Below are 21,802 nucleotides of genomic sequence, written 5' to 3' on the forward strand. Positions count from 1 at the left end.
CGCCGGCCCTGAGGGCTGTGGGGACGGGCTGCTGCCTCCAGGGCGGCTCGCCGGCCTGCCCGCTCCGTCCCCGATGGGCGCAAGAGCGGCGAGGGCAGCGGGGTCTAGCACAAAAGGCATCCCTGCGGTCGTGCTGCCGCGTCACGGTCTCGTGTCACCGAATTTCTACGTTGGCACCCTTGTTTGTGCCGGCTGGGATGCCTCGAGGTCGCCCTCGGTCATTACCTGTGCACGGTGTGTGCCAGGTTTTACTGTTGAACTGGTACGAGGGAGGCGGTGATGAAGTCCGGGTCTCGTCTCCAGAAACGGCTGTACCGAGCGCGCTGGAAGCTGTCCTGCTGACAACGAGGTCTTTATCGAGCTTACCTTGCATGAGGAAAACAAGCTCCCTCCCTAGATTTGTATATCAGAATGGTTGCATCTGGATTTTCAGGGGTGGGCTAAAAGGGAGAAGTATATCACTTTGTGTCTACAAGGTACACGAATGAATGCTAAAGCTTGAAGGATCAGGAAGCATTGTTCTTGTATTACAACTTTTTGCTTGCTTCTGTCCTTCTTCATGGGCCAGCGGAAAAGCTGAGAAGCTCTTCCATCTTTGCTTTTAAATCTTTTCGCCTGCAGTGTGCTGAGCTAGCTGCCTCTGTGTCTATTCTTGTCTGATTTGGACATAAAGGATGCAAGCAATGTGGTTTTATTTTTTTCTTGTAGTGGCTTTCAAGTCCACTGCAGGTGTTAACGCATTTCCCACTAGAAGTAGTTTATGGAACTGTTTTAACAAAGTTTTGTGCTTAATGAGAACATCTGAACAGAGAAGATGCAAAAACATCATGGGTGGAAGAATGTACCCGCTCATAATTACTAAAGGCATTGTCATAAAAATAGTTCTTGTTTATCAGAAAGACTTTTATTATTTTGTTTCTCTTGATCTGTAAATCCTCAGCTGCAGCAACAGGGGTAGGTGTTTGGAAAACATGATTGCAGTGTTACCAATTACTAACTTCACAGATTGCTCATATAGGTGAGTAGACAGTTGCACCTGTTTTTATTTAACTTTGTTTTGAGAGATGGTAAATAGTGTTTGTTTCTAGTAACATATGAATGTGATTTATATATCAGCAAACCATGAGGAGGACTTAGGTGTGGTGGCATGAGACTGTGACCCTACAACGGTGTTAAGGGGGCACGTTTCTGACAGGTGTCCCTTCTCTTCCACTGACATTAGTATTCTTGAAGTTGTATGGTATGTTGATTAAAGAACTGATTAGTCTGAGAAACAATTGTGTTGTTTCATTTCCTTTTGTTGAGTAGTCACCCTAGTACTCACATAGGTAGCGAGGGGTGTGAATAATATGTCAATCAAAGCTGAGCAAAGTGCAAGACCTCCGTTTAGTGGCAGCATGCAGGTGTGCCAATTTAAAGTGATAGTGGAAGCTCAATCTGATGGTCCTCATCTGCCCTGGTGGTCAGAATTTCTAAGCATCATAGAATTCTGCTTGTTAACTTCAGCAAATGATACAAGCTATTTTAAACTTGTTTTTTTCTTGCCGATTTACTTTATTTTAAAGATAATTCCTGTTTTGCATGACAGAAATAAGAAGGCTTGAAAATATTATACCCCATAGTTTGGATTTACATCCTTCTTGAAGACTGTCAGTAGCCAAGGACACTCCTGATATTCTTTTTACAGTTTTAGTGGGAAATTGATTTTTACTCTGACATTCATAGGCATGATCGTCAGCATGATTCAGTTTTTGCCTTAAGGTGCCTTAACAGTGATATTATTTAGGTGATTGTGACTTTCCCTTTGGAACATCTGTCTCTTTTAAACCTGGTTTATTCACACTTTTCAGAAAAAGTCACAAAACACTCCCTGCCTTACTTCTTGTAGAATGGAATGGTTTGGAATGAGTAAGGTGAGGGACAGCAGAAAGGGCAAGGAAGTTGAATGCTGCACTGGGAAATGAAATTAAATGTCTTCCTATGCTGTCTTCTAGGATAGAAAGCAAGGCCTTAAAACAAACTTTTCACAGGTCTCTATTGACTTTTATTTTTTGTTGGGATGATTCATGTGTAATTGCAGAGTGCTGAGCACTTAGAATTGTAATTATGACTGTTGGAAGATGAATCCTGTGATGAGCACGTAAAATCATGTTGAATTCAAGACACTGATAAAACTGGCATAGATTTATGAAGTTGGACACCAAATTAGCTTTAATTTTAGTTCTTATTAGAATTTGCATTCACCCGTATTGAATTTCCCAAGAAGAATTTTATGGGGGGAGGGAAATGACAGATATTTGTAAAGGACACATTCAAGGAACTGACAATGCTGGAGAAGAGCATGGTGTGGAAATCAAGCAGTCTGTATTCAGTGTATTGATGTGATGGTATATAATGCACTGTTTGGGAACCCCGAAATATATAATGAGAATAAAAGGAATTACTGAGTAGCTGATCAGTGAAAATAGTGAATGAGGCAGTGGTTATGGAGGAGGTTGCAGGGGAGGACTCATGGAATCATTTGTGGAAATACAGGCAGACTGAACTTTTCCTTTTCTCCATAGACAAGTACTGTCTATCTTCTGAAATCTCTTGAATGTATCACTTGTTTCTGTGGGGTTTTTTTCTTTGCTATCTAGTGTTTTGAGATTTCCCCCCAAATTTCTCCCCACCCCCTGCAGGCTTGCTGGGCGTGCAACAAAATCCAAAACCAAGTGGGTGTCCTGTCAGCAAGGAAGTTACTTAGGTTTTATTTCTGGAATGCTCTAGCGAAGGAGAACTTGAAGTTGTTTTCCCAAATGGGAATGAATTAAAAAAGATGTATAGCAGATCTGGTAGCCAGCCATTGGTGTTGCTGAGGTGATAGGAATATATTACAAAAAGTAAGAGTCAGGTCTTCAGAGTATAATAGTATATCAGCTTTGCGAAGGGTTTTAAGATGCGCGAAGTAGGAACCTGTAGTTTAGGCTCAGGAGTGGACACTAAGAATACTCAAAAATATTCTGAAGAGGTATAAGCAATTTTTGGAAATGTTTTTACTGGGAACTTTTCTTAATCCAAAAAATTTAACAAGCTCTGCTTTTAACCTTCCTAGGAAATTGCAGATCTCCCTGAGGTTCTATTATAGCTGTAAGAAATAATTTATGCTCTCACATATTTTACTGTAATGCCTTGTTATTTCTTGGTTGATCCACCTGAATTTGGAATATTATCTATTAGTACAGCTGTGCTGGCTTCTTACATGGTGCGAGATGACAGCCTGATTATTTGAAAGACTATTTCTGGACTGCAAAATTTGCATAGAAAACTGCTAATCTTTACTTCAATAACTCAAATTTGGGAGCCCAAATATTTTTTATTAAACATCGACTTACTCCAGAATTTTGATAAATCTGTGTGTCTTTCAGTGTTTGCTGCTCTATAACTTGCAGTGAGAGATCTAAATATTTCAGTTAACAAGTAATGATCTGCTTTATGTATTCTATACTGAAGGGAAGAGGAAATTAATTCATTACCTACTCCAGTGCTCAGTTTGTGGTGCTCTAATATTTTCGCTAGAAAAGTATAAGCATGACTGCTTATTTTGAAGATTGTGTGTGATGCCTTGCTTATTGATTATCTTTATTGTCTTCTCAGTTTAATCCCTTTTTCCTACTTTCTTACTGGCAAATAATTTTACCTCTTCTTATAGCTAAGAATATGCATCCTATGTTATTTTGTATTTTCTTTTTCTGTGGTTGGAGAGTGCTTTCATTTATATAGTGAGTGCAGTTGTTCCCCTCCGCCTTAGGTAGAGCAGGGCTGCTGGAAAGGCTATGTGAGACTGTATGGAGTAGAGGTGGTGATCTGAGTGGCTGTGTTACCTAGTACAAATTGACACAAAAAGAGTTTTTCTTAAGAAGTTCTTTGTTTTTCTTAATATTTCTGAAACTTTCATGAGCAGTCTTTATGTAGTTTAGCAGTTATATATTAGCGTAATGTGTTGAACACCAATTGCTTTGACTCCCCCTGGGCGTTACAGATCAATCTGGCATTCATTTGGCATAAAAAGAATGATTTATAATACCTTACAGGAATACATAATCAGAAGTCAATGTCTTCTGTTACTACCCAAAGATCAAGGCAAAGCTGAATCAATAGACAATCTGTAGTACCTTTTGTTTATTACATCTTGGCACTTAAAATATTTGGCTTTATAGCCTGTTTTAACTTATGCACTTAAATTACTCGCTGTATGAAGTTGCGAGTAATAGAAAATACATAAGGAACTTGTGGGCTAGCAGGCAACTTAAATTTAATCAGTGAACATATGTATGAATGTTGTATTTAAGTTAAAATGTATAACATAGTGTTTGACCATTATTGTTGTATTTGCAGCCAAGAGGCAACAGAAAACATGGTGCATCGTTTATCATCACTAGAGCAATTACAGGTAAATATGACTTATTCTTATGTTTGTGACTCATAAGAATGATGTGTAGATTGCTTGTAAAATTTACTATTTCTGTACTTTAGGGCGGCTAGTATAATGGAAATAGAGTGCAGGCTGTGTTTTCAGGAAGATGTTTTCTGATTATCAATATCGCTATGTAATTTTTGTGTCATTTTTGTGACCTTTCTTGTCTCTATTACCTTATTGGGACAAACTAATAAACCATACATCTAAGAAGTTTAGAAGCTCTCAGTTTTGCAAAATGTTGTTGAGGTTTTTTTCTCTACCAGTTTTTGCATCGCGCTGTTTGCTACTTAGACGATTCTATAAGGAAGGTTCACATTCTGATTATATTACGTTGCCATTCAACACTTGCTTTATACAGTAAACTGGATTGCATTTTCATCCAGTAGGAATTTCTCTTAGAATTTCCGGAAAAGTGTAGTGATTTTTTTTTTTAGTATCTGCCATTTGTATTTAATATAAGAATTCAGTGGCCAAGGATAGAGGGTTTTTCCCATAATACCTTTTGTGAGAATTTCTGAGATTCTGTGTGCAGTCAGCTGGAGTGTGGAAATTGCTAGAGGTGTAATTTTTGCCTCTTTCCATTGTAGGTCCTGCATTATTTTTGCTTCGGTACATCTGGTACAGGTAGGTTTGATGAAATGATGCTTAATCTTTTTAATTGATAATATTTTTATAGCTTTTTGATTGGATGGAATGTTATTTTTAATGAGAGTAAAACTGAACACTTGTTTAGAATATTGTCCAAGCAATGCTTAGAATATTCTCTTTTTATAAGTTTAAGTTGTAACCACTTGAGTTGCAGCTGAAGCCTATCTAGAAAAGAACTGGTGTATACTAGTTTGACTTTTTGCTTTTATCAGAAGCCTAAATAAACTTGCAGTTGGAACATCGTCTTTCTCAAAACACATATTTGTCCTCCCCACTCCCAACTGAGATATTGCAAGTGAAGCTTTTTTTTTTTTTTTTTTTTTTTTTTTTTTCTTAAGCCTCAATGACAGGTATGATGGCACGGCAGGACTTGCTTCCTTTGGAGTAATAATTTGGATTTTTTTTTTTCTTGACAAAACAAACTGTCACACAAAAAGCTTGATAACTAGTTGAGCAACACTCATGCCACTTATAAATTTAGCTTCTGATTCAAAAGGCACTTCAGCGTATGTTTATGCAATCACTTTTCCCAGAGAATTTCAGCTCTGTGGTTATACTACTCTGTTGATGTACTTGGCAGGTTTGAAGTTATCAGTTCTCCCTTTTCAGGGGTATTCTGTTGGTTTTGAGATATACGGAAACAAACGTTAATGTGGCTCCGTGTGAAACAGTACTGTACTTGAATTCAGCAGGCAATGCTGTTTTCCCTATTGCTGGTGTTATACTTCATTTTGCGCCCCCTCCCTCCTTTTTGGGGGGTGGGCGTTGGTGGTGTTTATGGGCTTCATACCATCATATAAGTCTAGTTGTAAGGATTCAGTTGCAGACAGAATTAACTTATTTTTCTTCCTATCCCCTCCGTAATCAGATTTAAAGTCTGATTTCTAACTTTTATGATTTATTCTAGTTGCTATTTTTATGTATTTAATAAAAGCATTTGGGAGGGAACTTGGGAGGCCTCTAGTTTAAAGCCCTACTAAAAGCAAGTAGAACATTGAATTCAGTCTAGATTCTTTAGGGCTCTGTCCGGCTAGGTCTTGAAAAGCTTAAAGGATGGAGAGCCCAGAGACTCTCTCGACAGCCTGTTCCAGTGCCTGACTGTCTTCATGGTGAAGAATTCTCTTCCTTATGTCAGCTTGAAACCTCCTCTGTTTTGGAATCATAGAATCATTTAGGTTGGAAAGGACCTTTAAGATCATTGAGTCCAAACGTTAACCTAACACTGCCAAATCCACCAAAGGATTGATCATGGCTTCTTGTGCTTTTGCCATGCACCTCAGTGGCTCCCATCTTCATGGTAACCTACTAGGTATCAGAGCACTGCTGTTTGGTCCCCTGAAACCTTCCCTTCTCCAGGCTAAACAAGTACAATTCCCTCAGCATCTCCTTGTTGGGCAAGTGTTCCAGTCCCCTGACCTTCTTGGTGGCCCTCCAGTTTATTGGTGGTGTTCTTGTAATGGGGGGGCCCAAAACTGGCTGCTACCAGAGTATAAAGAGTGATGAGTAAAAATAATCAGTTCCCTTAATATGTGTTTTTATTCTGTTAATACAAACAAGGATGTGGTTAGCCTTCGTTGTTGGCAGGGTGCAGTGTTGATTCATGTTCGGTTCCTGAAAACTCCCAGGTGGTTGCTGGTTGCCTTAAAGCTAGGTCACCTGGCATGTGTATCTCAGGTACTGCTTTTGTTAGGTATATGTTCTGATTTAGCCTAATGTTTTTGTTGTTTCAGCCCTGCAAAGTTTTCTCTGCCCACTGGACTGGTTCGTCTAGTTAATAAGCAGATAAACTGGCACCTAGTACTTGCAAGGTAACCAGCTTACACATTTTCCATTTTTGGCAGTAGCAAATGTATTAATGCTTTCTCTCCTCCCCTTGCCATCCCCATTGGTAACAATGCTGAGTTAATATTGTGCTAAAGTCATGTTATTCTTTTTGGTCAAAAGGAATACTGGAGGCTTTCACAGGCAGCCTTGGGAAAGAAAAGTCATTCTGCTACCTAGGGGCTTCCACACCTCTTCCCTTCATTTAATGAATCTCTCACTCAGGTCTCCATGTCCTTCTAGCTTTTGAGGCAAAGTGGCTTGCAGTGCAATTGTTCTCAAACTCAAGTCCTGAATTTGATCAGTTAAAGACCTATAACTTGGCAGAATATGTAATATAAACTGCATATTTTAAAAATTGTGGAAGGTGAATGCATACCCTTGTCTGCTGTTGTATGTATAGAGGAGAAGTGAGAGTTCCACGGCTAGAACAAACTGTTCTGCAGTAATTTTAGCAGCATCAGTGAGATCACTGGCTTTTAAAAATAAGCATAAATATGTACAGAAAAATGATTCAATGACATGGACGTAGCATGGAATGTTTTAGTTTATTATGTTTTATTGCTGAATATGATCAGTGGTTCAGCAAGAGCTCTACTGCTGAGAGAGATGGTGATTCTTTGAGGGAAGTGATGATTGCTTTTGATGCACAACATGCCAGTTGCAATGGTGTATGTTAGGTACAAAAACAGGAGACCTGCTCCTAAGGAGACAAAGTAACTTACTTTAGATTCTGCTGTTACAAAATTATCCATAAGCAACATCTGATTCTGATCTGCCCTGCAGCAAGATTTTAGACATTGTTTCTGTTTTCTTAGTGCTACTAGAAAAGAGTGACAGATACATTTCAGTGACATGAAGGGAATCTTATTATAGCATTGGGGTTTTTTGATATAAAAATTGATATTTCCCAATTTGTTTTGATTATGAAAGAAGGAATTTATATCTAACCTTGCAGAAAAGCACCTAGAGCTCTGATTCACATTCTGTAAGGACTGGACTTTAAATGAATTTTCACACCTGTATTTTTCTCTTTCAGCAATGGTAAATTGTTGGCAGTTGTTCAAGACCAATGTGTAGAAATCAGGTAACTTAGTGTTATCTATTGCTTCATGACCACAGTTGTGGAGTTCTGAGACAGTGTTTCTAGTCATTTACTAAGCATATTTTTAAAGATTTTTCTGGGTTTTTTTTGAATGTTATATATTGTGAAAGTAATCTGTGGAATAATCTTAAAATGTATTATCACTTAAAAAGCAGAAGCCATCTATTTCTTCTTAGTTCTTGGCCAGTCCCCATTCAAAAAACCAGAAACACCCCCCTCAACAACCCCCCAATTATAAATATTATAGATAAATTTATGTAAGTATCTATCTGTATCTCTCTTTTTTCAAGATGTGAAAGAAAAACAATCAAGATGCTTCAAAATACTAAACCCAAATCATGGTCATTCTAACCTTTGCCTTTCTGTTCCCCCTAGAAATGCTCTCCTAATAAATGGGACAAGGAGCTAGTATTCTGCTTCTCTGTAGAGTAGCTGGCATGTATAATATTTCACCTTATTTTACAAGTAATGTGGATGGCCGTAAAGACTGATACTTTCCCTTTTTCTTCTGCTCTCTAACAACAAGCTCTCCTTTGCCAGTTCAAGACCACATTTAGCTGTAGAACAGCTCTTGATTGAGTGTGTTTACTTGCATCACAAAAATCCATTTGCTAGAAGGTCAGACCTTCTATTTATATGTAAAAGAAGCAAGTGTATGAAAATTGTTCAGTTGGAAGTGGTGTGAACACCATAAATGTCAGCTTATGGACTATAAAATAAATCTTGTGTTTCAACTGTATTAATGTAACTATATTCTTGCATTGTTTCTAAAATTGTAACCTAGAGAATACTGACTAGGTGTTTTTTTTCTAAAGTTACATGCTGAAGTTCTGGAGTGCTGATATCCTATTTTGAACAGCATTACTACTAAATGAGGGATATTAGTATTTATCCATTGGGAGGAGGGTTTCTAAAATACTATTGTTAGTTACTGCAGCTGCCTAAGGGTGAAGGCTACTATCTGCCTTTTTGAACAAGTAGTTAAATACATGCAGGCCTTTGAATTGTGTACTTAGAGTATTTTTATAGCGTTCTGTTTATTCTGGAAAATTGAATAGCGTTTTTTCTCCAATTTAAATCCTTATGAGTCTTTTTCTGCAGGTCTGCAAAAGATGACTTTGGATCCATAGTTGGAAAATGTCAAGGTATACAATATGGCAACCTCTACATCATTACTTAGTGTCATCATTGTTTATTATTCATGCATTGCTAAGTGGTGGTGTTGGTATACTTTAAAGATAATGTTGTAACTTCTTAAAAGCATTGGGAAGAATCAATAGTTTTGCTTTGTGACTAGCTCTATTACCCTCCCTTCCCCTCTTCTTTTCATGATGATTAACATAGAAAACCTGAATCTGAAATGAAATGATAGTTAAAATTAGTGAGTTTGGGAGCAGGTGTTGGAGGTGGTGTGTGGGTTTTTTGGGGTTTTTATTGTTTTTTTTTTCTTCTCTGAGATAAGCCTGTAATCATTGTAGGTACCCTGCATTTTTTTGACTCTTTGTTCTGTTTAAGGAATTATATTTCTATTCCACTTTTTAATAACTTACTTCCTTTTTCATAGTGCCAAAAGATCCTAACCCTCAGTGGAGGCGAGTGGCATGGAGTCATGATTGTACGTTACTTGCTTATGCTGAAAGCACTGGAACAGTGAGAGTATTTGACCTAATGGGTAGTGAGCTTTTGGTCATTTTACCGGTAAGTGCTCTCTTAGATTAAATATGAATGTAGTAGAACTTCTTTTAAGGATAAAGGGTAATTTCTGCTCTTTGGACTTACTTTAATCATGGCTTACTTTGGTGTAAAGGCTTGCAGTATGAATACCATGCACAAATGTACCATGAAGTGTTTATCATTTGATGGGTATATTATAGTTAAACTTCAGTCACGTGTAGCACTTGCAAAGCATATCCTTTGTGCTGTTGTATCTAGTCAGAATCTTCATCTTTCTTTTCTTTTTCTTAGAATTGTGGTAGATCTGCAGGTACATCAGATTGTGAAAAGTATAGAATCACCTAATCAGTAGGTGTGGAAATAATTACAGTTTGTAGTAGCAGATTACAAATCTGCAGTTTATATGCAGCGTCACTTATAAATCAAGAAATGTTGCTGATAGAGCAATATTTGGGAAGGTGGCTCAAGTGTATTTTCTTAATATATTGCCTTTGCAGACTTTATAGTAATAAGATTTTTTCAAAATCAAGATGAAAGGAAGTGTATTTTGTTACGGATACAAACTATGAAACTTTATTTTTTAATACATTTTTATACAATATAGTAAATTTAACTGCCTAGTTCTTTCAGTAACATAGACACTTTACCCCCCCCCCCCCTCTCTCTCTCATCCTGTTTCTCTCTCAATGTCTGCCTGCATTTTTGGGTAAAGACAGCAAGTTTTCCAGGAGATCTGAGTTATGCTATTGCTGGATTGATCTTTCTAGAATACAAAGCAAGTGCCCAATGGTCAGCCGAACTGCTTGTCGTTAATTATCGTGGAGAACTAAGAAGTTATCTTGTAAGGTAAGCATAAATTTTGACTTGCTTTGAGAAGGCACAGTGAACTTCAAAGGAATTCTTTCTACTCTTTAAAGAAACTAAATCTGAAATTATGTATGTATTTTTTTTCCTCATACTTAGCGTTGGAACAAATCAAAGCTTTCAAGAAAGTCATAGTTTCAGCTTTAGCAGCCATTATGCCCATGGAATAACTACTGTCATTTATCATCCTGGTCACAAGTAAGTGTTCTGGTTTCTACCTGCCAATAATATGGAACTTATGAACAAAAGTGACAAAATAAACATGTTGGATAAAGAGAGAGGAAAAAAAATCTGTTTTAATATTGGTATTTAGTGACTAAGTAATAACAAGTCATGTATCATTTTACCTATGAAAGAAACTCTAGTTGGTCATCTCACTTTACTGATGGAACAATGAAAATCAGATTATGTCCTTTACTGTTTGAGTATCTTGCGTAAGCAGCATCTTTTAGAATGTCAGGAGTAGCTTCAAAAGGTGTTTCTGAATTTGATGGGGGTAAAGGCTGATGTATAAGTTTGGTTGTTTTTTTTTATGTCTGGATTTAATTTCTGGACTTGTTGGCCAGCCCATTTTCCCTAGTGTTCTGACTGGAACTGCCAGGCTTTGGTATGTGGGGTTGTCTTGTGATGTGTTTTCTCTATTAGTAATGTGTTGGGTACAGATACGAGGCTTGAAAGATGGACTAATTGACTGCCTGCTCTTGAACCAGATGTAGTTGGAATAAGTCCTGGTTAGCCAATTACTTTATGTTAAAAATGTGTCTACCTTTTTAATATCTACTTGTTTTATAGCAAGATAAACTCAGCAGCTTACTTTTCTATTTCTCTTCAGTTGTAGGAACTAAACTTCCTTATAGAAACTTTTCTTCTATTAGATTGGCTAGGATTGAATTTGTCAGTGCAATATGTTATATCATTGTATTGTTTCAAATGGCAATTAGGCTTGGCTGTAGAATACCAGAAGAAACTCACTGTTTAAAACTTATTCTCAATATTAAGCAAGCTGTCCTAGCTATCTTAGGAAAAAAAATGGTTATTAATGAGAAGTAATTTTCTTCTAGCTTATTACTTTGAGAGATTAATTTTGAGTATGGTTTCTTCTTTTTACCTAGTTCATACCTAGTAATTCCACATAATTAATACTCAGTATACTAAATCTAGAGTTTTGAGGTAATAGGTGTGGATTATGGAGGTTTGGTAGCACTATCTGACCAGACAACAGAACCTACTCATTCTTTCCTTTGATCAGACCAGTGTTAATGATTCTTGACACTTGTTTCCAAAGTTATCTTTTCTGCTCCTAATATAAAGAAGTAGATTTATTATAACGATGACTATTGCAAAGAATATTGGTTAATATTCAAAGTATGGTCAAATAATTATTCTGACAATTATAATAGATGGATGTACTTGCTTTTTATATTTGGTGTGTTTCTGAGTAAATGATGTCAGAACCGTTAAACTCTTATAATGGATGAACCCGTTAACAATACGTAGAAAATCAGCTGGCGTAGTTGTCAACCAACTAGTATGGACATTGCTTTGTGTCTGCTAATTGCAACTTCTCGCCATAGAGGTTTAAAAGAGGAGAGGGGGAAAAAAAGGAAAAATTTGAAGTTTTATTTTTCTTCTTTCCTGCCACCTCCAAGAGAAGTAATAGCTTTGTTTTTCCTACTATTTTTATAAGATCTTAGGTTAATCTGTTTTTTAAAACTTCATATTAGTGTGAAGTAAAAGAGCAGGAGGCAATGCTGGTTTTGTGCTTAGAACAGTTTAATCAGATTATTAGTAATTAAAGTTACCTTTTTATGGAAGCTTATGGTTGACTATTTTTTGGTATTTTGTTTTCTATATTCCATATTTTCTAGGGGCAGAAATGCCCTTTCCTTACACAAAAAGATGTGGTTATATCTGCTGCTGAAGTAATAAGTTTGTTTAATGTGTGTGGCATACACATTCAGAAATTGCTTGTTTTTACCAGGAAATATTATGACTCATTTCATGAAAATAAAAATAGTCAGGTGGAGTCCCCTGTGATCATACTATGTCCTACTATGTGCAGCCAGTTGACTTAGTAAAGTTGAAAAATTGACACTTGAAAGAATGCACAATTGGATGGAATGGATGCAAAGCAGAAAGAACCGATGTTTTGCCCTTCACGTACACAAGTCTCTTCTGTTTTGAATTTACTCTGTGCTAGAAAACTTCTAAATTTGACATTAGGGAACTCTTAAATTCATGAGCAGAGTCTTTTGCTGAAATTGTCTTTGTATTCAAAAAAAACCCAGAAGGAGTTGAAGGGAGGCAGTTTTCTTAAATTGTGCATTAAAGACAATTGTAGATAACATATGAACATTTCAAAGTTTTCATTTTCAATAATGTGAACTTTGATCGCATAAGTTCAACTTTGTTACTTTGTGCTTTCTTGCATTTCACTTTGTTTCAGATGGTGAAGTTATACTGGTCTATCTTCAACTGCTTGTAAGCCTTGACTTACTGCACTCTATATTACTACATATTTGCTCATTACCTATTACAGTGCAGTGAAATAGCACTGAAGAACTTAATATGCTTAATTTTTTCAAATAGATGTATGATAATTGCAAAGAGGGAATGTATCTGAATCTGTAGGAAAACTTGAAAAAATAGCTTTGGGGAAAAGTCTAATAATGAGTTTCACTGCTGTTGAAAAGTGTTATATACCTTAATTTAGATGCCTAATGTTGGTATTCTCATGTGATCCAGCCTTCATTTATGATGGAATTTATGGTGCACTTTAGTTGACAAAACGTAAATGTCTGCTCCAGTGTGAGCTCTATGTAGGCTCTAATGGAAGGTTCAACATCTGCTTATTTTGACTATCTTAATCTGGAGCAGAATGTCTTACTTCAGGGTTATCTGCAATTGCTACAGAAAATGTTTGATATTGGAGCCTAAAATTTGTGATGACTATAGTTGAGAGAAAGGATTTTAAATTCAGCTGGAATTTGCTTGTTGTACCAAAATTGATGAGTCAGGAATTGCACAGAAGTCTCAAGTTTTTCTTGGATGCCTCAGTTGAACTTGCTGTTCTTGAGACCATTATTATACTAGTTATCTTCAGCCCAACTTTGTAGGAACCTTTGAAATAAGAGTACAGTTGAGGTACTGCAAGGGCAGACATTTTTTGAGACTGGAGGAACCTCTAGAAATCATCTAATCCGTTCCCCTTCACAGCAGGGTCAACCAGAGCAGGTTGCTTGGAGCCATGTCCCTGCAGTCCAAGACCTGCACACCTGTATCCTCCGTGAGGAGCGTGGTCTTTGTGAAGGCCTCTGACGTGCTGGCGTAGCTGCTCCAGTGGGTGCTGGGGACTGAGCCTGGCAGCACATCACCACAGTTGCTGAGAACGTGTACAGAGATCGTTTCAGGCCATCATTTTCTGCCAACTGCTGCACAAAATGCTGCACCTATTGGCTGTGCTCTAGGCCTGGCACTCACATAGGTCTTTTTCTAGGACTTGTTGAAAGGGTTCCTGACCCTTACTAATCAGGAATCAGCTGGAACAAAAGCTCAAAGCACCCTTTGATCAGGAACAGCTGGCAGACCTTGTTAAAAGCTTCTAAGAGTTGCTAGCTAGCTCGCTCTTCCTGGCAATGGCAGGCATTGTGAGGTTCCTCAAAGAGTTCCCAGGAGCCCTCCGATGATCCCAGAAGTACTTAGAAGATTAAGAGGGTCTAGAAACAGAGCCCAGAAACACACTGCACAAACTGCTGCATGCTAGCTGTGCTTTGTGTAGAAAACATACGTAAGAATAAAAATTATTTAAGAGTTTGAGCACTAAAGGATGTTGCATTGATCTTGATGTCTATAACAGCATGATACACAAAATGTTCCCTTCTAGGGAGTTACTGTTAAGTGTCATATATTAAGTTAATGTTTCTTTGTGATCCGTCCAGAGTGGCATAAAACTACAGCTGGTATGGTGTGATTTGAGAACCCAAGTATTTGGCCAGGCAAAGTAGTTTTTCACATTACTGGGACAAAAAAAGTTGTTGGCATGGTATCATCTTCTTCAGACTGAGACTAAATTAAAAAAAACACAAAAAAAACCCAGGAAAAAAACCTGTCCTGTTGCTGCTTCAAGACTACCTGTCAACTTGTTATTTTGGAGTCATCTCCTGTCTAGTCCTGAAAAAATAATTGGTAAACAAGGCCAGATCTTTGCTGAGGCTCTCAGGAGTACCTTTCATTTTCTTTTGATGCCATTTGTGTTATTCATCTTAATAGTTTCTGTCCCTGCTGTTGCATTTTGCTCTCTGAAAAGCTTTTTAAAATTTTAAGTACGTGCTGCCATGATGAATTTCTCTGCAGTCCTGGGAAAAGGCTTTTTGTCTTGAGGTTGTGTGTTTTGTGTGTGTCTAAACTGATATGACATCTTCATTCCAGCTGTCATTGAGTTTCATTTACCCTAAAAAATGCTTCTGAATTATAAATATGTTGCACTGTATGTGACAGTTTTTCCAAAATTTCTTTGAAAAGATGTATCTTGATGGAGTTTTTGAGAGCTTGTTCAGGCAGTTTTGGAGCTACTGCTGTCACTATTATTGACAATTCTTCTCTTGGTCTTTGTGCTACTATTTGTCTCTTAGTCACCTCTGGCACAGTGTGGTCAATTGTAATTGAGTTCTGGTCATTGCTGCTGTTGCAACATGCCACTGAATTAAAAATTTCAATGGAAGCTGGAGCTTATGGAAGAATTTAGGTGCCTATGGATGCACAAGACTATAGATAAATTAATTTTCCAGAAGATTATGCCTGCTGTCTCTTGGCTATTAGGAACTGACAGCTGTGTTTTAGCAGTTTTGTGAAGTTCTTGTTTACTGATTTTTAATTTTATTTTTTTTAAAGCTTTTCTCGTGGTCAGGCTGTGAAAGAGACACATGTGAAACTTGCTTTCTGTTCTAAAAACAAGTTAGGAAATTCATCACTTACGTGTAATGATTGACCTTGCCAACATCTTTCAGAGGTTTAAGATGTGATTTCATGTTCACTGATAGTAGACTGTGTGCTCAGATGCGAGTACCCTGACATGTTTATTCTTCGCTAGCTAAAATGGACATAAACTTCATCATGTACAACAGGGTAGATAGGTTTTAAAGCAAAATACTTATTTGAGTCATTACAGGGAATTTCATGTGGTGTGCTATGTCTCTGCTGAAAGTTCATTTGTTTGGTAGAGGTGTGTGCTGCAAGATAGTTAAACTTGTTACTTCCTTGTTTTTAAGTGAAGTTCCTCAGAAGAACTATGTAGCATGTCTAAAAGATGGCTTTTGTATGAGTTGAGGGCAGCTCTTAGGTTCTTTGGTCAGTGACAGTGTGTTGAGCTTCTCCAATAGAACAATTGTAGGCAGAGGAAAGTTGCAGAATGGAAATGTCAGGGAGAAGGAGAATAAAAAATATGCAGAGGGGAAACAAACTAATGGACTATTAAATATATGACATTTAATCTGTGAAATTTTTTCTCTTCCCAAGTGCACTTTTCCCCAGTATCAGCAGAAAATTTGATACTAAAATATTTTGTGTAGTTCTGAGAACTGTTGTTTGTTGGTGGCTGTACCTCATGTGTTATTGTTTTCCATGTTCCTGAAGGATCGATGTTCTTCCTTCCAAGCCTTCCTCAGTTAAAGTCACTTTCTTCATGAAAGAATAACAAACTGTTCAAGTAGTTTCTAGTATTTGTTGATGTCCCAAAGTTGAATGAAATTAAACTTGCTATGTTGTCCTGCTTATTGCTTCTGATTTCTTCAGTTGCTTGAGTATGGAATTGCTTAAATATTCTGGTTTTCAATGTCTCCCTTTCCATTATTGTTATTTTTAACCAACTCCTGTAGTCTTAAAGAGTCCTGGTACCAGAGACATCCTCAGATCGAGCTCATGCTTAGTATGACTTCCAGAACAAAGTACTCTTACTGGTATTTTGGGTTAAAGTGGTGTCTTGGTAAGTTCCTCTGAGTTCCTATCCAAATATTTACTTGAAAATTGTCTGACAAATTGATCAAAATGAACAACCATTATCAAAACTAAACAGTTGGTGTTGATTGGAAACTGTTAAAATGTAAAGCAACTTGGGTTCATTTAAGATGTAAAGTTTGTCGCATAAAAGGCTTAATGCAGTCTTATATTACTAGCTTGTTCAGAAAAGAGGTATACACTGTAGGGGTTCTTTGATATTTTAACACCGGGATTGCTGTGCCTACTGAGCAACAGTGGTATTCTTTAACAAGTAGTATTTATGGTGAAGTTTCTTCTGCAATCCATATAATGCTGAAGTACAGTCCTCCTTTGCTGCTGTGTTTGTGTTGGAGTTCTCTCACTGGTTGTCTAATACCATGCTTTGCTAATTGTTGTCATCTTCATAAGCCAGTTGCTTTGCTAAGTATCTACAGAAAGCTATGATAGGTGAATTTTATGTCTGCTTTTTTTCCTATGTTATTGTTACCAAAAAATGTATGCTAATTACTCAAGATGCACATTTTTGCTTCCACATGCTATTCATGTTACCAGTTTTAAGGAGTATGAAATACAATCTGGGCTACTCATGATAGATTTCCTTGGCTCTGATAGGAATCCATCTGTTCCATAAATGATGACATAGTTTCTTCTTTGTATACTACAGCAAGAAACCACTGCATCATGGATGCTTAGCCAGAAACTTTACGTATTCTAAAGTTAAATAGCACCTCCTTAAGGGAGAAGTAATTACACTTAGCTGTGCTATGCTTTACTTTCTGATTGTAAGAACAATGCAAAATTACCCATATTCCTGTTAATTATGATGATGGTAGACTGAGGCTCTCCTGTTGCTGTTTTTGAGGAAAACGGTGAAAGTGAGTTCTGTTTTGCTGTCTTAGGCAACTTTTTACACCACAAAATAACTAAAACTCTTAAGAACCTTAACTGACTGTAAGCATCCATGGTATAAGTCATCTTGCTGTATGTTTGTGAATAGCATGATACCTAGGAATGTTTAAGTTTTACTGACTTCTTAAAGAGGATTAAACGTGGAAGGAAATATTTTTTCTTTGTTTTTCTTCTTTTTTTCTTTCAGTTGACTTTTGCAGGAAATCTTGTGAAGTTCACTCGAATCACAGCTGAGAGCTATATGAGTGTCAGCCGCTAGGTGGTAGAGCATTTCAATAGTAATGCAGACTCTGAAGATTGATAAAGGAGTGTTCTCAGGGCTGAACTTCTGGCTTTTCCAATCTGTGCCTTTTTTGCAGATGCTTTACTTTTTGATGAGTTGTTCACTAAAATGATGCTTCCAAACAAACTTTAACATCTGTTCTCAAAGTTTTCATAAAAGTAATCATCAGTTCAAGATAAAACTGCTTGTTAGTAAGGTGAAAGGGCTTAAAGGGAAAATGTTTTGATACATTTTAGTGGTAATCAGCAGTAATTGTAGGAGTTCCCTCAAAGTTTTTAAAATATCATCTCCTATGTGTAACAAAATTATTGGATGCACACTTATAATTGGCGGAGTGGCTTTAGAAACCAAAACTGAAAAACCTTGACACATTTTGTTCCTCAATAAAAGAGAAGTAGCTTTTGTACCACATCTAAATAAATGGAAACTTAATGCTTAAACAGAATGACCAGAACTTTTCATAAGCCTAAGCTGTAATTGTTATCATTCTTTGAGGGCAGGGGAGAAACTCAAATTTGTAGCCAAACATTTTATTTTAAATGTTGGGAATTATGCCTTATTTGGAAAGCTAGAGATGAGAATGGATAGGGCTAAATGCCACAAATAACAAGTATTACTCCAGGAATATTTAAGTCTGTTTAAACTTCAGGGTGTTTGTTCACTGATAAAGCTTATCGGGGCTGTTAGGTATCTTATTATACTCAGTCTTTTTGTACTGCAAGCAAACTGCTATAGTTCTGACTTAAGATAGTTAAAAAAAAAATTGTGGCAGTATATGAAATTATAATATGCCTTTATATATTTTACAGACTTCTCCTTGTAGGAGGCTGTGAAACAGATGAAGATGGAGTATCTAAAGCAACTGGTTGTGGTATATCTGCTTGGAGAATTCTGTCAGGCTCTCCCCATTATAAACAGGTCACTAGTTATGAAGATGACATTAGAACGGTAAGTATGATTCCTCATTTTACTGGATGAATATTGTCACTAGTAGAATTATCTAACTGGAAGTTCAATATGAGTCTCTTTTTGAAAGAAGAATTTAATGCAGTGTTTTGCTATTTTGTAAGCTATGATGTGAACTTCTAACAAGTTAATCTCTTTCCCCCCCCAGCATCTGTCTGTTTTTGCTTTTTCTGTAGTATGATTTGAACTTTTAAGTTCTTCATTATCACTTGTGGTTTTTAAAAAAAAACAAAACCAAACAACCCAAACCAACAAGAAACAACAACAAGAAAAAATTGTAGCATGGAAATACACTAATTCCTTAGTTGCTTACTGGGATATGATACCTGTCTTTGTTGGAAAAAATTCCAGTTATTTTGTCTTTTTATTACTTCATAACAAAAGGCAGTACACCTGAAATAAATGTTTCAGTTTAAGTCTGATTCTTGATTTCTTTTGCTTCTAGTAGAAGTAAATGTTTAAGTTGGTAACAACTACAGTATGGATACACTGAAATCAATTTACAGTATATTAGGATAAATTCCAGTATTTGCTCTTACGTAGGTATTTCTTAGTATTAAAAGTGAGCTGTTACTTTCATTGCAAACAGGTGGTGCTTTTCTGTGGCATGATACATACCTAACAAAATGGGCAAAGTTATACAAACTGCATTTTATTATCCTTGCGTTATTTTAAAGTAGGCAGTCTTATGGAAGTTTAAAGAGTCCTGCAAAGTTGTAGTACTTTAGATATGACTTAGGTTTTGGTGCATAAAACAATGTATGAGTTTGTCTTTCATTGTATGATGTGTTTCTCTTCTTACAGGCACAGAGAAGAGGATTATTAAGGATTATGAATTTAAGATTTTATAGCAGGCGGGGAACAGAACAGGTATTAAAGTCTAGGTCTACCTCAAATTTATTTTACTAACAATTGTTCATTAATGACTGCCTGAGAGACTGATTGAAAGTAGTTTTTTAATTTATGCAACTTAAGAATTAACACTTCTATAAAACTTGTAAAAAATAATAAGCATTTAGGATCAAATGGAGTAGCTTGCCATTTACTTGGCTTTTTTAAAAAAAAAATTAGTTCATCTGCTGAAGCTTGAATCTTGGTTTTTCAGCATACTGACAGGAACAGGTCTAGCTATGTAGAGTTTGATATTAAATGTAAACTCGTACTCAAAAAGGAAGGTGTAAAAAGCCACTTAGTTATTTTTTTAATGAATGTAATGATCATAGCATGTTAGGTGTGTTATATATTCTACAAGAAGAGAGTAGATTGTGACAATGTTTCTCAAATATATGCCTGAGAGCGCAATAAGAAAACAAAACCCAGCCTTTTGCATGGCCCCACTCACACTAGAAAACAAACAAAAATTTCATACAATGTGGGGAATTAAAAGTGGACGGATTCAAACTAATCATTCATGCCTTAAATAGGGTGGACACAAAGACTTGATTTTTACAGTCTGTTACAAGATACTATGGAAACATTTTGCTAAGTAGCTTCAAAGGTTTATTACAGGTCAAACTTCTACTACCAGGACACATGCGAACTTAATAAAACTGCTTATCAGAATCAACTTGTTCTTTACAAACTTGTACTCTCCTCTGAATGAGTGTTAAATCTTGAGTGTCGTGCTGAGGTGTAGGTGTGTGCTTTCTGTGTTTCTAAGGCTTTACACACAGTGCTTGTGGCTTTCTTCTACATGACTTAGGAGCTACCCATGTAGTACTGCACCCCCTTCTCCTATGTCTTGTCTACTAGCTGTGTGTAGCCTTTGTTTGATTCCTTTTTTCATGACCTTTCCCTCCTCGTAAAAAAAATTTGTTTTCTCTTCTTTTGCTTTATAAGGAAAGAACAGTAAGGAATCTGTCTACCACCCTCACTGTGTCCTCCTGAGAGGAAAAATGGCTGGTCTGAAGTTATATGGACTTTGGAAATGACCTTAATAGATTTTTGGGAAGTTTAGGTGACTGGTTAAAAGAAGAAATTGCATGCTTGATTGGAAGGGGAAAACAAATCTTCCTGAATCTCTCTCAAGGGTGGAATGGGGAGAGATTTTATTTCCTTCACTGAAAATATAAAAGAGAAGGCTGAAGTAAACTTTTTTTACTGGAAGGCTAGTACTGAGTGTAGCTGTATTAAACTTCAACTTCATTGCACTTGGCAGTACTAAATTTACAAAGAAAAGCAAAGATTGTTATTCATCCTTGAATGTTTAAATCTGATTTCAGAGATTATGGTTTAAATATGTGAGGTATAGTTTATATTCTTAGTGGGAAATAAGCAACAGTGTTAAGGTATGACAGGCCCAGCAGCTAGAGGACTTGTATACTAGAACTAGCTGTATAGGGATTTCATTCTTAGTGTTGCTAACTTAAATGACACTTACAAAATGTGAAGTGCTGACCTGCTGAGGTTTTCAGTATCTTGTTCTGCAGTTCCCTGAAGTTGACAAGCTGTTTACTGAAGCAGCATTGTCTGCTTTGCCAAAGCACTGATTAATCTCTATCGATAACAATGCTCAGGTGGTAAATTTGAATGTGTTAGTGGCCACCCAACATCCCAATTTAACAGCAAGGGAATTATTACTGACTACTGAGTAAATGTTTAACTCTTTTTAAGATCTGTGATGTACACCACTGATCACTTATCTGAGTGGGTTATATATTTTAGCTATGCATTCTAAGTCCTTTAACAGTCTTTTGTTCTTTGTCCTCTGTGCATGCAAATTGATTTGTAAAGAGAGAATTGCTATTAGTAGGCATGTACAATTCCTTGGCAAACTACAGTAGCGATTGCAGTACTCTATCTGCTTAAGAAAATAATCAGAGAATACTTACGAAATTTTTCTAATATAAATAATTCTTAATTGGTTTTAAAAAAACTTAATAATGCTCTCTTCAATTAAAAAACACATTTCAGGCTTGGATTTAAGCAGTGCTCTCAATAGCTGCAAACCAGTGTACAGCAGTGAGCAGATGACTTGATCAGCATTGCTTCTGTGGCATAGCTAGAACTTTAGACAGCCTAAGAAATAAAATAAAAATAATAAACCCCCCCCAAACCTAAACAAACACACCCTAAAAGA

General features: G+C 36.7%; 1 protein-coding gene across 1 annotated transcript in view; it reads left to right on the plus strand.

Annotated features, from left to right (window-relative positions):
* NBAS (neuroblastoma amplified sequence) overlaps positions 1 to 21,802 on the plus strand; it is a 190,367-nt gene that overhangs the window by 242 nt on the left and 168,323 nt on the right. The window contains exons 2-11 of the mRNA XM_010566655.1: positions 4,378 to 4,432; positions 5,047 to 5,083; positions 6,838 to 6,915; positions 7,968 to 8,015; positions 9,135 to 9,178; positions 9,598 to 9,731; positions 10,420 to 10,553; positions 10,671 to 10,769; positions 18,567 to 18,705; positions 19,528 to 19,593. Coding sequence (XP_010564957.1) covers positions 4,378 to 4,432; positions 5,047 to 5,083; positions 6,838 to 6,915; positions 7,968 to 8,015; positions 9,135 to 9,178; positions 9,598 to 9,731; positions 10,420 to 10,553; positions 10,671 to 10,769; positions 18,567 to 18,705; positions 19,528 to 19,593 — 834 coding nt within the window. The remainder of the gene's footprint in view (positions 1 to 4,377; positions 4,433 to 5,046; positions 5,084 to 6,837; positions 6,916 to 7,967; positions 8,016 to 9,134; positions 9,179 to 9,597; positions 9,732 to 10,419; positions 10,554 to 10,670; positions 10,770 to 18,566; positions 18,706 to 19,527; positions 19,594 to 21,802) is intronic.

Source organism: Haliaeetus leucocephalus, unplaced genomic scaffold (genome assembly GCF_000737465.1).
Source record: "Haliaeetus leucocephalus isolate CR32 unplaced genomic scaffold, Haliaeetus_leucocephalus-4.0 Scaffold217, whole genome shotgun sequence".
NCBI lineage: Eukaryota > Metazoa > Chordata > Aves > Accipitriformes > Accipitridae > Haliaeetus > Haliaeetus leucocephalus.